Source organism: Arvicanthis niloticus, chromosome 15 (genome assembly GCF_011762505.2).
Source record: "Arvicanthis niloticus isolate mArvNil1 chromosome 15, mArvNil1.pat.X, whole genome shotgun sequence".
Lineage (NCBI taxonomy): Eukaryota > Metazoa > Chordata > Mammalia > Rodentia > Muridae > Arvicanthis > Arvicanthis niloticus.
This window is the reverse complement of record NC_047672.1, coordinates 51,947,341-51,961,478: the sequence shown is the minus strand read 5'-3', so window position 1 is coordinate 51,961,478 and position 14,138 is coordinate 51,947,341. Positions and strand designations below refer to the sequence as shown.

Here is a 14,138-nt window from a genome sequence, read left to right as displayed (position 1 = left end):
TATGAATAGATAATAAGACATGTTTTTATATGCTTTTAAAACATCCTTAATGTTAACCAACTCTTCATTTATCTTTTATCTTCCTAGTGTTCATAAGCATTTACTTGAGCCTTTACTTAAAGTTGAAATTTTGCTATATATAGCCAGTGCTTAGTTTGAAAAGTGACTTTTTGAAGATCTGACTGGTTATTAAAATTAACTAGGTAGTCTAGAAGCTTAGCTTGTCATTGCAGATTTCAAAGAACTGATTGCCCTTTATGTAGAAGGATATTTTCTTAAGTCAAGCTTTTGGTGTCCTTAAGTGGAGTAAAGTGTTGTGTGTTTGTGTGTGCACATGCATGTTTAGGCACCTGGATCCTAAAGATTCAGTCCCAGTTTTCTAGCCATTGGCTTTTGAGCTTCTGTAGAATTTTAGTGATCTGGTACTATAAAGTTTATTTGAAAAATTCAAATTTCTTCTAACAAACTCTCCTTGACTGTATTTTGCTATGCATCCCAGAATAGTGTTGACTTCAGGATCCTGCTGCCTCAGCATCCGGGTGTTAGGATTAACAGGCAAATCATGCTTGGTGATAAAGACATATTTTGTGTTTGGGTATGTGTATGTACCAAGGCATGTCCGTGAAGGTCTGAGGACAACTCAGGTGTCACTTTGCTTTTCCATCTTGTTTGAGAAAGGTCACTCCTTTGTTGCATATGATCTACTAGCTGGCCTGAGAGTTTCTGAAGATGTTCCTTCCTCTGCTTCCATTTCTCTGTAAGGCTATGTTGCTGGGATGACAGATGGTGACTATTGCTTGCTTCTATTGGCTGGTATTATTAGTTCATTATTTGTAATAAAATGCTAATATAATTTCTGCACACAAAATAATTAGAAGAAATAATGTTAGTGCTTAGTAGTGTAACATGTTGCTGAGTACTTTTCCAGTTAGGATACGTTGCAGTTGCAATTACAATAATGAGCTTCTTGAAGTGAGAATAAAGTAGTTGATTCCTGTTAGTGCTGTTGTGACATCTGTTTTATAGAGTTGCTGTTTATACTATACTTCAGGGAGTGATACCTGTACTTAAAGATTTAAGTATAAATGATTTAAGTTAATGTTTTGCTTGTGTCATTGTAAATGAAATGCATCAGCTTACCTTGACTTGACTTAAGTCTAAACATGGAGAATTGACAATTTTTATTTGTACATACAGAGGGAGCTATATATAGGGTAACCAGACTGAAATGTGTTAAAGTCCATTAAAAAATGGAAAATGGGAGTACTTTTATTGTATGCTTTATATTATGCATGATGGTCAGAAATATGATATTTTCACTACTTTTTAAGTATAGTTTGCAGGGCCTGTATCGCCCTATAGCTAAACTTCGTAAAGTTTCTAACATTCTCAAACTTTGGGGTTTTTTGTTAAGTTTAGTTTTGTTTTATGTTTGGTTGTTTGACTGGTTTTGGTAGAAATTCTACTTTGTTAACCTTCCACTGGAGATTAGTATCTTAAGATATCAGATTTTCAAAATTACTAGTCCGTAATTGCCACTGAAAAAAACCACATACACAAATGCTAGGAACAAATTAGTTGGACATCCTATTGCATTACATTAGCAATTGGATCTATTGTGCTAAAGTGTAAAACTGGAATTGGTGATAAATATATACAAATCAGTAAAATTTAAGGTTATCTCAGCTTAGATTTTGAAGGAGTCAAAATCTTAACTCATTGACAATTGAGATAATATGAACAGTTGCATTTGTTGAAATAGTTTTACTGTTGATGATAAATCCTCTGATAAATCTAAAGTTAATTATATTTGATAAATGGAGCTATTCAGGTTAATCATTTCATAAAAGAATACTGTCATTGTTAGTTGAGAAAAACACTTTACAACAACCTATGACCTTTACATGTGTGACAACACAAACATGTATATACATATCTGAGCACATTCATACATAAACATACACACAATAATTTTTTAAAATCTGTATTTATTTACCTTAAGGTTAAGAGGATTTTGTTTTTTGTGATGATAGGTACTGAACCAAGGATCATGTACTGATCAAATGATCTACATCATCAACTTAAAAAAGAGTTTTAAGAGCATACAAACTACATATAACTTTCAAATAGTTTAGAGTAGATTAAGTAGTGGTACGCAGCTTTTAATAATTATGGCTTTTGATTTTCTGTGTCCTTTTTATTAGCAGGCAACTGCTATAAGTATTAGCTTTGTCATTAAAGTAGTAATTGTTTTCATTCTTTTTGATGAAAAAAGTATAAAGTAACTTAACCTTAAGAAAGTCATGACAAGGCCAGGCAGTGGTGGCGCACGCCGTTAATCCCAGCACTTGGGAGGCAGAGGCAGGCAGATTTCTGAGTTCAAGGCCAGCCTGGTCTACAGAGTGAGTTCCAGAACAGCCAGGGCTACACAGAGAAACCCTGTCTCGAAAAATAAAAACAAAAACAAAAAAACAAACAAACAAACAAACAAACACCCCCAAAAAAGTCATGACAAATCAAATTAAAAGGAAAAAATTAAATTTGTTTTTCACAGTTCATAAAATTAGTAAATACTGCTTTTATAAAGTGGGAAAACTATTGGAAAAAATTAAAAGAGGCGATAAGAAAGGGAAACAGGGAAAATAGTAAAACAAAAGCAAGTAGGAAGAATTATAAAATAGGAAAAATATTTTGTAACTAGTGAAATAGTGAGGTAAACTCACTTTTTACAATAAAAAGTTAATTAGATAATATGTACAAAATATGCATATTAAATTTGATTGGTAAATCCTGAAAATTAAAGAACAAGCATACAAGATATATAGAAAGCAGAGGGGATCATAATGTTCAGCTTGATGTTTAAAAGCAAAAAACTGTAAATGAGCCAGATTTTAATTACAGTGTGTATAAGTCGTAATGATGATGTTAGGAATTGTACATGTATCAAATTGTAAAGAACTAAAATATAAATGAACTTTTTCACAAAGTTTTTAGAACTTAATAGTTTAGACAATATTAGAGTACATTTCTAAGTAACAATTCAAGTGGCTAACTCTGCATTATAGGTTTTTATTTAACTTGACAAGTTTCCTTATCGTCTAAAACCAAAATGTAACTTCTTTACTCAGGACAATTAATCATGGTTTTCTTTTCTTTTTTTTTTCCACAAAGAAAATTACAAATAATCCTAAACAGAAATAGACAACATTAGATTTTCTGCCTTTAGTCCACACTAAAGTTGTATTAAGTTATAAAAATAAAGAGGTAATTTGGTAATTTTCAGATTTTTCTCCAATAATTCTTAGATGAAACAAAAGTTATGTTTTTAAGATAGTGGATAGAAAATATAACATCAAAGTATATAGTATTATTTCTCTCTATTTTGATAAACTAGTAGTGCTTCAAGAAGATAGCTAAGTGACAGTGACAAATCAAAATATTTTTTGTGATCTTTAGTATTATGGGCAATATACATTGCCTGACTTAAGAGGGGACTAGAAAAGCTCTGAGACTTGGGAACTGTATTGGTTCCCAGTCCCCTGGACTTTATTCTAGGTATATACGCTGGCAGTGAGTTATTTGTGTTGGATACATGGAAAAATCTTCTTGTTTCTTTGTATGTTAGGTGTTTCATGTGATGATGTTGATGTTGACCCTGACTGGGAAAGACATTTTTCCTTTGATTTTTCCTCTATTTTATTACACAATGAATTCCGTCTACTGCTTTGAGGTCTTCTTGAGGTCATCTGCAGTTAAAGATATTGAATTAAAATATGAAGTTCTTTGTGAATGTTATTTGTATGGTCATGAGTAAATTTATTAACTGTTAAACATCAGATTCCTTTCTGTCTGTAGTATCTGAAATTATGTTTTTGTGGGAGAGAAGAAGCTTAGGGTACCATGAAAGCAGAAGTAATTGAGAATTTCTTAACTAGAAAAAAAGAGAAAAGGATGTTGAGTAAGCTTTCACAGCATTTGTATGATGTCTGACATCTGAACTGGCCTTGAAGATCAGTAAGAGTTTTTCAGATGAACTTGGAAGGACAGAATTATAGGTTGACAATATAGAAGGTTCAAAGATAGAAACAGCACCTTCTACTTTTGAAAAATACAAATTATTCCTGCGACTCTAGAATAGGCATGTGGAGGAGTAACAAGAAATAAATGAGAGTCAAATTGTGGAAATCATTTACTTCATAAAATAGATTATAACCATGGAATTAATTTTAGCAGTGGTACTGAGGAGCCACTGTAAGATTTAATTGAAATAAATGCAGAGATGGCATTTACAAACAAAACTGGAAGTTTGTGAGGCATGATAGAATCTTAATTAAAGCTGTAATGAGATGATAGGTGGATTTCATTACAGATGCCTAAAATAGTTGGGCTTTCAAAGGTATGTGAAGAGCCTCAAGATGTGTTTGTTATATATATGAATGCATTTTCTTGGAAAGGGGTCCGTAACTTTCATCAACTTATATAAGAAGTGTTTGGTGTATCTGTGTTACCGGAAAAAGTGATAAAGTAACATTTATAAGCTCTGAAGTCTATGAATTTAAAAATACGCTCTAACATCTAATTTTTTTTTTTCACTTTTTTTAGTGGACAGGCCAAAATCTCAGCAAATTCGAACTTCTAGTACAATAAGACGAACCTCTTCTTTGGATACAATAACAGGACCTTACCTCACAGGACAGTGGCCACGGGACCCTCATGTTCACTACCCTTCATGCATGAAAGATAAAGCGACTCAGGTAAGATGAGAAAATCAAAACCAGTTCTTTGATTTTGAAACTAGAATATCATTAAATTATCCTGAATATGAAATAAACCCAACCAAAGCAGAATCTCTTGTTTTAAATATACAGCAGAATAATAATTTGTCATTTGGCTATAGAAGATTTTAGTTACTTAATATTTAATAAGTAAATTCAGGCTGTATTATGATTTTGGAGACATGCTGTCATTTTTAAGAATTGTTTTAATAATAAAATGAAGATAATGATTAGGAAGCATTTTTGAAATTTTTTTTCAAGAAAAGTTTGCACAGGTCTTGAAAAATAGTTTGTAGAATATTAGCAACATGAATTATGTTGAGTTTTTTTTTTTTTTTTTCCTGTTACAAAGGCAAGGCTAACACCAGTGAAATAGGAAATTTGCCATTTTCTTAACTTCTCCTAATTTAGAAGATTCCCTAGCCTTTTGATTTGAAGAATATTTCCTCTCATATCAGGAAAAAGTATCTAAACATCTTCATTTATTGTGATCTGAGTTTTGACTATATCTTCACCAAAAGTTTCTTGAGAAATCATGAATTTTACTGATAATATAAGTGATTTTTATTGGGCATAAAGAACATGTTAGACAGATGGGGGTAGAAGATACTAAGTAGGTATTAGATTAGGGAATATGTAAATGTAAGGGCATTCAGAATAAGAACATTTTGGGCTTTATAGTTTAAAAAAGAATTAGAGTTTCTTGTTTGAAGAATGAGGGAAATGAAGGATAGAGCGTTTTGGACGTGGTCTATGAAAACCCTTTTTATCAGGTTGTTGTCATTATGTTAGGCAAGCTTGGAAACTGAAACACGTTGCTTTTATTATTGTCCATCCTATCAGCTCTACTTTATAATTTTTTTTCTATGACATAACCTTTGCTTTTTCTTGTTTTAACAAGGAAAAGCATAAATTCAATATGGCAAGCAGTGGGATTCTCAGCAGAATGATTTGCACACCTTATAGATGTGGGCTTAAGCATTTAGAGGAAGGCGCAGATGGAGATGACTAAGAACCATATTCTAGAAGAGTTGGATTCTCAGTTGTGAAAGAGTGTAGGTTAAAGGATAAAAGAATGAATTCAAGCCAAATGAATCAGAGCATAATGTTAAGAAGGTACACAGGGATGAAAGAACTAGATTTATTCATTTGGAAGCAACTAGAGGGAACAAACATTTATTAACTATATACCATAAACTGTTTGTTTTATTACCTGTATCTTGTTTAATTTTCACAAGTACATTGAACTGTAACTCACATGGGAAGCACAAACTCAGAGAAACAAAACGACTTGCCCATGACCATACAACAGAGTCATGGTAAAAGTAGATTTCTTACACAGATTATGTCTGGCTTCCCTAGTGTAATAGCTGGCACGGTGCTGAAAATAGTTGCTGGTTTGTTTTTTTTTTTTTTCCTCAACTAAGACAAAAATATTTAATGTTTATTAAACGTATGTTTTGTGCTGACAGTATCCAAAAACAGTATCTTATTTATTTTTCAGAACAACTCTGAGAAACAGGAGCCTAGGAACAAAAAGCAGGAAGAAGAACTGGATTAGTATAGTCATAAAAGCCAAAAGAGGAAACATTTCTAAGAAAGATTATTGACTGATGCTAAAGAGAAGTCACAGAGAGTAAGGATCTGGGGATTAAGTGCACACTGTTGTAGCGAGTATAGAATTAATGCTGTGGTGGAGTGCAATGCCAAGGTACTTGGGAGTGGAGAGGAGTATAGAGGTAAAGGAAGCAGTTCTGGCTAAGTTACCTATGTGTCTCTATCTGTGCAGTTGGGATATTGAAACCTAATGCTTTGTTACATGATTAAGTATGATACCTAAGTGTGGCAAAAGCTATATATACACCAGATTTTAGTACTAGCTATAGAAAAAGCCACTTTTAATATTTTGCAGGGTCTTTAGTACATATGAGCATCCATGAAGCACATGTGTGTAAATTATATAGTTATATAAAATATGGCTCATCTTCCCACTTTGACAGATTTTCTTAAGGACAAGAGAGTCGAGTTTGAACTGCAGATTCTTGGACTCCTCAGAGTTATATGGCAGAAAATGTCTATGTGGGCCATTCCAAGTCTTAACTATTCTCTTTTTGTCTCATACCATATTCTGTAATTGGAAATGCTTTTATACATTTGTAGATGTTTAGTATATACTTCTCTACTCCCATTCTCACAATTAGATTATATCCATACTCTCTCAGGAAGTAAGAACTAAGAAGTAGGTCCTTTCACACTATAGAGGTCAAGATTCCTATTGTTTAGTTCTAAATAGACACGTACACATACATATACTTATATGTCGGCATATGGGTTAAGCTTGTGGTATGCGTGTGCTTTGTCATTGAGGGTCCTTTCACCCTGCATATGTCTAGAATAGGGTCAGAGTAATTTCCTCTAAATCATGAAAAACAGGAGAGCTTGCCATGCCTGTGTCTGGATATAGGTCATTTATTTAAAATTTGATATTGAAAATAACACGTAAGACTTAATACTGAGCTGATGAATTTAAGGCTTAAAAGAATTAGCTGATGTATACATGTTACATAGCTTGTTAGGTATGAAGAGACTAGAGCTCAGATTGTGCTGATTCTTAGGCTTCTGGTTTTTCTCCAATTCTTTACTTCTCAAACAGCTACTGATTTATATAGCATTTAATCTAGTGCTTGACTCATATGCCCAAGAAGTGGTCTTGCTTCCAAAGCATCTGTAAGTTTAATTAAAGATGCAGGAGATGAATATACAAAATTAGTTTTATGACTATATCCATGTTCATGGATTGACTCTTGAACTCTTAATGGGGAGTAGTTTTTCTTAATTTGGTGAATGTCAACTGGGTAGATAGTATATTCTCATCTTGTTACAGATATTAAATATTTGTCTTTCCTTTGTAAAGGGCATTGGTAATACTTTCTCTCTCTCTCTCTCTCTCTCTCTCTCTCTCTCTCTCTCTTTCTTTCTTTCTTTCTTTCGTATTTCTATGTTTCAATTACCTGACAGTTGATGGCTAGAGAGAAATTCTTAATTCAAAAAGATACGTGTGGGCCTTTAAAAAGGAAGTAGCTTAAGGTTGTCAAAAGATAATGAACTTTGGAGATAGACCTTATTTTTAGATCAATGCCTGCTATGGTGAAACCCACTGAGAGGGTGGAAATGTTGTGTGCCTTTGACCTTATGTTCAAATCAAGGACCAGTAGACAAGAACATCTAAATTAAATGAAATGTTAGGGGTTTTTTTTCCTTTTTTTTTTAAATAAGCATATTTTGTAACTAAAATTGTAGACATTTATTGTATGTAGCATGTGTTGGTATATGTATATACTGTGAAGTGACTGTGTCCATTCTCATAACTTCTTTGGATAACAGCTACACTTACAATTTAGTATTTGCATTTTTCTAATGCCACCCATACATCATTTAACAGCAGAGACACATTCTAAGAAATAACCTTATGCAGTTTCACCATTGTGTAAGTGTGTAGAGTGGCTGCAAACCTAGATGATATTAGCCAATTGCTGGCCCATAATCTCTTGATATCTGAGGCTCAGGTTGACAGAACAATATGCTATTTCACAGTAGACTTTTTTTCTTTTCTTTTCTTTTTTTTAACTGTTGAAGTATATGCTCTGATGATAAGGCATAGTATTTTAAGTATATAAGAAAGTAATTGCCTATTATCAATTATTACATGTGGAACATAATTTTATATACTGTATGTTTTTACACCTGTAGACAAGGTAGTATTTTTCTCACTATAAATATGAAATGTATTATGTGACCATGTTAAAAGAGTGTTTTCAGTCCCATTAATAATTTTATGGGATCCCTGTTATATGGGTCCTTATAAATTTATTGAAATGTCATTATGTAGCACATGACTATATGTATTATGTTATTAACCATAGTCCCTATGAAAGTTTATTTCATGAAGTTCTTTTTCTTTATTGAGAATTGATGCCCTTTACATGAGCACCACCAGTTTTTAACTTTTCTATTTGAAACATTTCTTAAATTTTTCAGAAGAAAGAAATTGTCATCCCCTGTGCATAGTGTGGGTAGTGCGCTTATTTCTTTGTCTGTCTGTCTGTCTGTCTGTCTCTCTCTATACACACACACACACACACACACACACACACACACACACACACACACACACACATATATATATATATATATATATATATATATATATATATATATATATATATATATAATCTTAGTACTTGGAAGACTGGGACAGAAAACCTGCAGATTTGAGACCAACCTGGGTTGCAGAGTGGTAACTTTTCTAAAAGAAAAAAGAAAAAACAAAAAACATAGCTCATTGAATTAACTACTATATGATTCACACATTTATAACCTTTTCTGTAAATGTAATATTTGATTAACCTAATTGCATATTTACTGTGGGTATTAAAAGATAAGTCTACTGGAGAAAAAGGTTGTTGCCAGTTTATTAGCTTAATCTGTTTCTCTTAGTATAAAAAAGAACTAAAAATTGTAAACTCTGTAAAATTTTGTTATTTTTTTTTCATTAGCTTTGGATGGATAGTGCATTTTAATGAAAAATGATAGTCTTTTAAAATTAGCATAGAGGCTGGAAAGATGGCTCAGCAGTTAAGTGCACTTGTTCTTGCAGAGCGTGCAGTTCAGTTCCTAGCTCTTACGGTGTGACTCACAACCATCTGTAACTCCAGTGCCAGGGCACCTACATCACACCACTTTCTGACATCTGTCTGTACCAGGCACAAACATAGAGTACAGACATATATGTAGTCAAATACTTATATACATAAAATAAAAATAAATCTGAATATTTTAACTTGGGCATTAAGGTTACTATTTTCAAGCTTTAGGAATAGTTTTTCAGCCTTTGCCCCAAAGTGTAAAGTATATTCATTGTCTGACATATTTTAAATCTGTGTTTGAAACTGTGAAGCGTGTGTGTGTGTGTGTGTGTGTGTGTGTGTATGAGTAAAGTGGACAATGAAAACAGTCTATATCAACAATCAAAGGTGTTTTTCTATAATTTTCCAGGCATACAAATGATTGAAGCTGTTCGCAGATGCTGACTTTGGTGAATAGCTTTAAAAATCTGATATATATTTGTTAGGACAAGGCAAAGTGCCAGTCTCTCTTGCTACTCCATCCATCTAGGCTACTGAGTAACACTGAGAAGTATAAGCTTCTTACTGATCTTATTCTTTTGGTATGAGCAGGAAAATACTTCATAGTTCTAAGCTATTTATGTGTACTATTGAATAGTTACTATCTCATAATCTAGTATACCAATGGACAGTGTATAACTATTTCAAACAATTTTCATAAGCCCTTTTGGAGTATAGTGTTGTTAATTTTAATTAAAAGCTTGTAAAACTTTCAACATGGACACAAAATCAATATCAAAAAGGAATGGATGAAAGACATAAAGTAGAAGTCCCCTTGCCCAGTTTTGTAAAATGTCTCAGATACATATTCTAACAAATTAATAGATTCAACAGTTTTTACATTTATCTTGGAAAAGAAAAAAGTTACCTAGCCTTTTCACTTTTGACACCATACTTACCACTTGTCATAGGACAAGAATACCATGCTGTTAAAATTTCTCCTGAAACCCATAGACTTTCATTTCTCACAGGAATGCATTAACAGAGCTTTCAACTTGTCCCAGATTGTTTTAATTCATCTGTACTAAAAAAGTAGTACTATTTCAGGTTAGATGTTTCTGGATCTTATCGATTTTGTTTATTAAGTAAGCCTTTGAGGCTCAGAATAGTTTTTATAATTTAGATGAGTATAAGTAATGGCTGCCAGCCAACTCCTGAGCCCTTTTTAACTAATCATTATTAACAGAGTTTTTGTGCATGGCGTGGAGGGCAGTGCACATGCTTTGAGAATGTCTGTGCCTATAGATCAACATATTAAATATGTACATGCTGATGTAATTGTATTTTACACTGTAACTCTAATGTACTTTTTCTGCTTAATGGATCCTAGGCATCCAACTTGATTTCATGGCCGACTTCAGATGTGTTTTATTAAATTTATCATAGACTATTTTTTCCTGTAATATTGCTGTGAAACTCCTAACTTTACAATATTGAATCTTAACTAAGTAAAAGGTTATGTTTATTTAGTTATTTTTTGTCTTTTAGAAAAAAACTAAAACCTTTTTTATAATAGCATCTAAATATTGCTTAGTATTTTGTTTTATGTTCTGCTGTTGTAATTAAGGTCTTTGACTACCTTTAATTTATTTGTACTGTATCTCTTGAATGTGCTTGTTTCTAATACATTTCCAGATAATTTTCTTTGGCTTTCTAGATATGGTCATGCAGACAATAATTCTGTCTTCTTATCTATTCCTTGTTGTTAAGCATTCTCTTACAATTGCATGTGTTAATACTCTCAACCATTCAGACTACTGATTATGTTAGCAAATACTTTTCTTGTCTCTAAGGTAAATGTATTCAGTGGGCATTATTTTGCTATAAGGTAAGTATTCTTGCTGTGTGTACTTCCAGTACTTAAAATAAGAATATATTTTACTAATTTTGTTTCTTATTTTTGTCAAGAAGAATTGCTTATGACAGATTACTTATATAAAAATATTACTTATGTAAAAAAATTTATTGTTACATAAAATAGCATTCTATAATATGAATCTTCCTTAAAAATGTTTATTCCATGCTTGGAATTGAACCCATTACTTCAAACATCAGAGACAAATTTCCACCTATGTCACTTTTCAGCTGTAGTGAATTTCAGTGGTAAACTATTGTTTGGTTGTTCTAATGAACAATTTCAGGAAAATACTTTGTTTTTAGAGACCTGAAATAAATATACAATAGCACATGAATTATTTATTAATATTTATGATATTAAATATTCAGAAGTTTATCATAAAGGCCTGAAGTTTTTTAAATGAATGTAATACATATGTTAGTGTTAGTTATACTTGCTTTGTGAAAAGGTCTTGCAAGATTTCCTTCCTTTGTGTTTTAGCATGGTGTGAATACTATTTGAATTGTGACTTGAGTCTGAAAGAATTTTAGTCTATGAACTTTATTAGTGTAGTATGTTTTTAGATTGTAGTTCTGTAGGAAAAAAACCTCAATTCTTTGCCATGACTTTTTATGTTCTTTGTTTGTATGTGAAAGAAATTTCAGTACATGTGTTTCATGAGCCAGATACTTGCAGGAGGGTCCCTTGAGCTTTGGACTCTGAGAATAGCCTTTGGATATGGTAAAAAAAACCCTATGTCAAACAATCCCATTAAAACTTGTATCCTTTAAGGATGAAAGTGGGTTGTTAAATCTTGAAAGATGCCAGTGGTGGTGGTGCATGCCTTTAATGCCAGCTCTCAGAAGGCAGAGGCAGGCAGATGGATCTCTATGAGTTTATGGTCAGCCCAGTCTCCAGAGTGGTTCCAGGATAGCCAGGGATAAACAGAGGAAACCCTGTCTAAAAAACAAAACAAAACAAAACCCAAACATAAACAAAAAAAACTCAAAACAAAATCACAAATGGAATTTTGTATATGTGTGTTCTTTTTCTAGGTGAGGTTCTTATTTCCTATTTTAAACTATTTATTTTAATTACTATTTTAAATGATTTATAGTTAAAATTATGAAAATCAGCATACTAAAAGATACATTATGTAAGTTTTTCTTAATCTCATTTAGCTTTTGTATACGATGGTCTATGACCTACCAATAGCCTTCCCTAGGAGTCTGCCTTTCAGAATACGTATTTATGAGTTGGCTATAGCCTGCATTCAGCAATCACAGCTCTGAATTAAAATATATATGTTCTTCGAAATAGTACTAAAATGTCCAACCTCTTCTTTTTTCTGAAAATAGCTTGTTTAGGTAATCAAAGGAATAGGTGATGATGTAAACCTTAATAATAACTATAAAAATAGAGAACTTTCAATTTAGACCAGAAATTTTTACCCTAAATCACAATTGATAGAACAATTTGGGTTTCCTGTACCCTTGCTTCACATGCTTTCTGTTGAAACTTTCTTAAGAAAAAGCAGCAATTCTTTTTTTTTTTTTTTTTGTATTTAACTTTTTGAGTACTTTATATGTTCTACATATTAATCAGTCAGATTAATAGCAGACATAGTGCTCCCATTTTGTGGGCTGTTTTTTCACATTGTTATTCCCTTTGCTTTCTAAAGGCTTCTTTAGTTTATGTAATCTCATTTGTTAATTCTGTTTGTGCATGTATGTGTGTGGGTATGCTTTTGGGTATGGGTGTGGAAACATGAAAAGGTGTGTGTATGTGTGGAAGTTAGAGGTCAACATCAAGTGTTGTTCCTCAGGTGCTGTCTACCTTGTTTGTGGAGATAGCAGTCTCATTGGACTGGAATTTACCAATTAGACTAGGCTACCTTACTAAATAACTCCATGGAGATCTCTTCCTCCCCAGCACTGGGGTTACAAATATGTCACCATGCCCAGTTTTTTTTTTTTTTTTTTTAAAACAGGGGTTCTAGGTGTTGAACTCAGGTCATCATGGTTGTGTGACAAGCTCTTGACTAAACCATCTCTTTACCACATCTCCTCAAAATTTGCCAATTCTTGGATTATTTCCTGTACTATTAAAAATTTTTATCAGAAACTCTTTGCCTATTCATATGTCTTAAACTATTTCCATATGTTTTCTTCTAGTGGATGCAGAGTTTCAGGTCTTAAGATTAAGGTCTTCAATCCACTTTTAGTTGGTTTTTGACAGGGTAAGAGATAGAGTATTAGTTTTCTTCTGTGTGTGGCTGTCCAAATTTCTGAGCACCATTTGTTGAAGTGGATTACCAAACAATTCAGTCACTCAATGGGCAAATTAAATAAGCAGACGGTTTTCAAAAGATGGAGTACAAATAACTAATAAACATTTAAAAAGTGATCAACATTCTTAGCCATCAGGACTAAATCAAATTAAATCAAATCAAAACATTGGTTTTTTTTTTTTTTTTTTTTTAAAAGCCCCAGTTAGAATCACTATCACTAAGAAATGACATGCCAATGAAGATGGGAATGGTGGCAATTGGCCACAATGGAAATCAAATTATAGTTTCCTTAAAATACTAAAAGTAAAACTACCATATAATAATTATGCTACTACTAGGAATGTACTCAAGAGTTATCAAAGAGAGCAGATGAGGGAGACACCTGCATATCCTTGTTTATTGCAGCACTATTCACAATAGCCAGGTTGGAATCTGCCTAGGTGTCCATTAACAAATGAATAGGTAATATGTGATATGCATATGTGTACTCATAGACATGGAGTTTTATTTAGCCATAAAGAAGAACAAAATATTGTGTGAAGGAAAGTGGA

The 14,138-nt window shown here is 32.6% G+C and overlaps 1 protein-coding gene across 4 annotated transcripts in view; it reads left to right on the top strand.

The window, feature by feature from the left end:
- Glcci1 (glucocorticoid induced 1) overlaps positions 1 to 14,138 on the top strand; it is a 66,000-nt gene that overhangs the window by 21,854 nt on the left and 30,008 nt on the right. For all 4 annotated transcript variants that reach the window (XM_034518896.2, XM_034518895.2, XM_076913701.1 and 1 more), the window contains exon 2: positions 4,603 to 4,754. In XM_034518896.2, the coding sequence (XP_034374787.1) occupies positions 4,603 to 4,754 (152 nt within the window). The remainder of the gene's footprint in view (positions 1 to 4,602; positions 4,755 to 14,138) is intronic.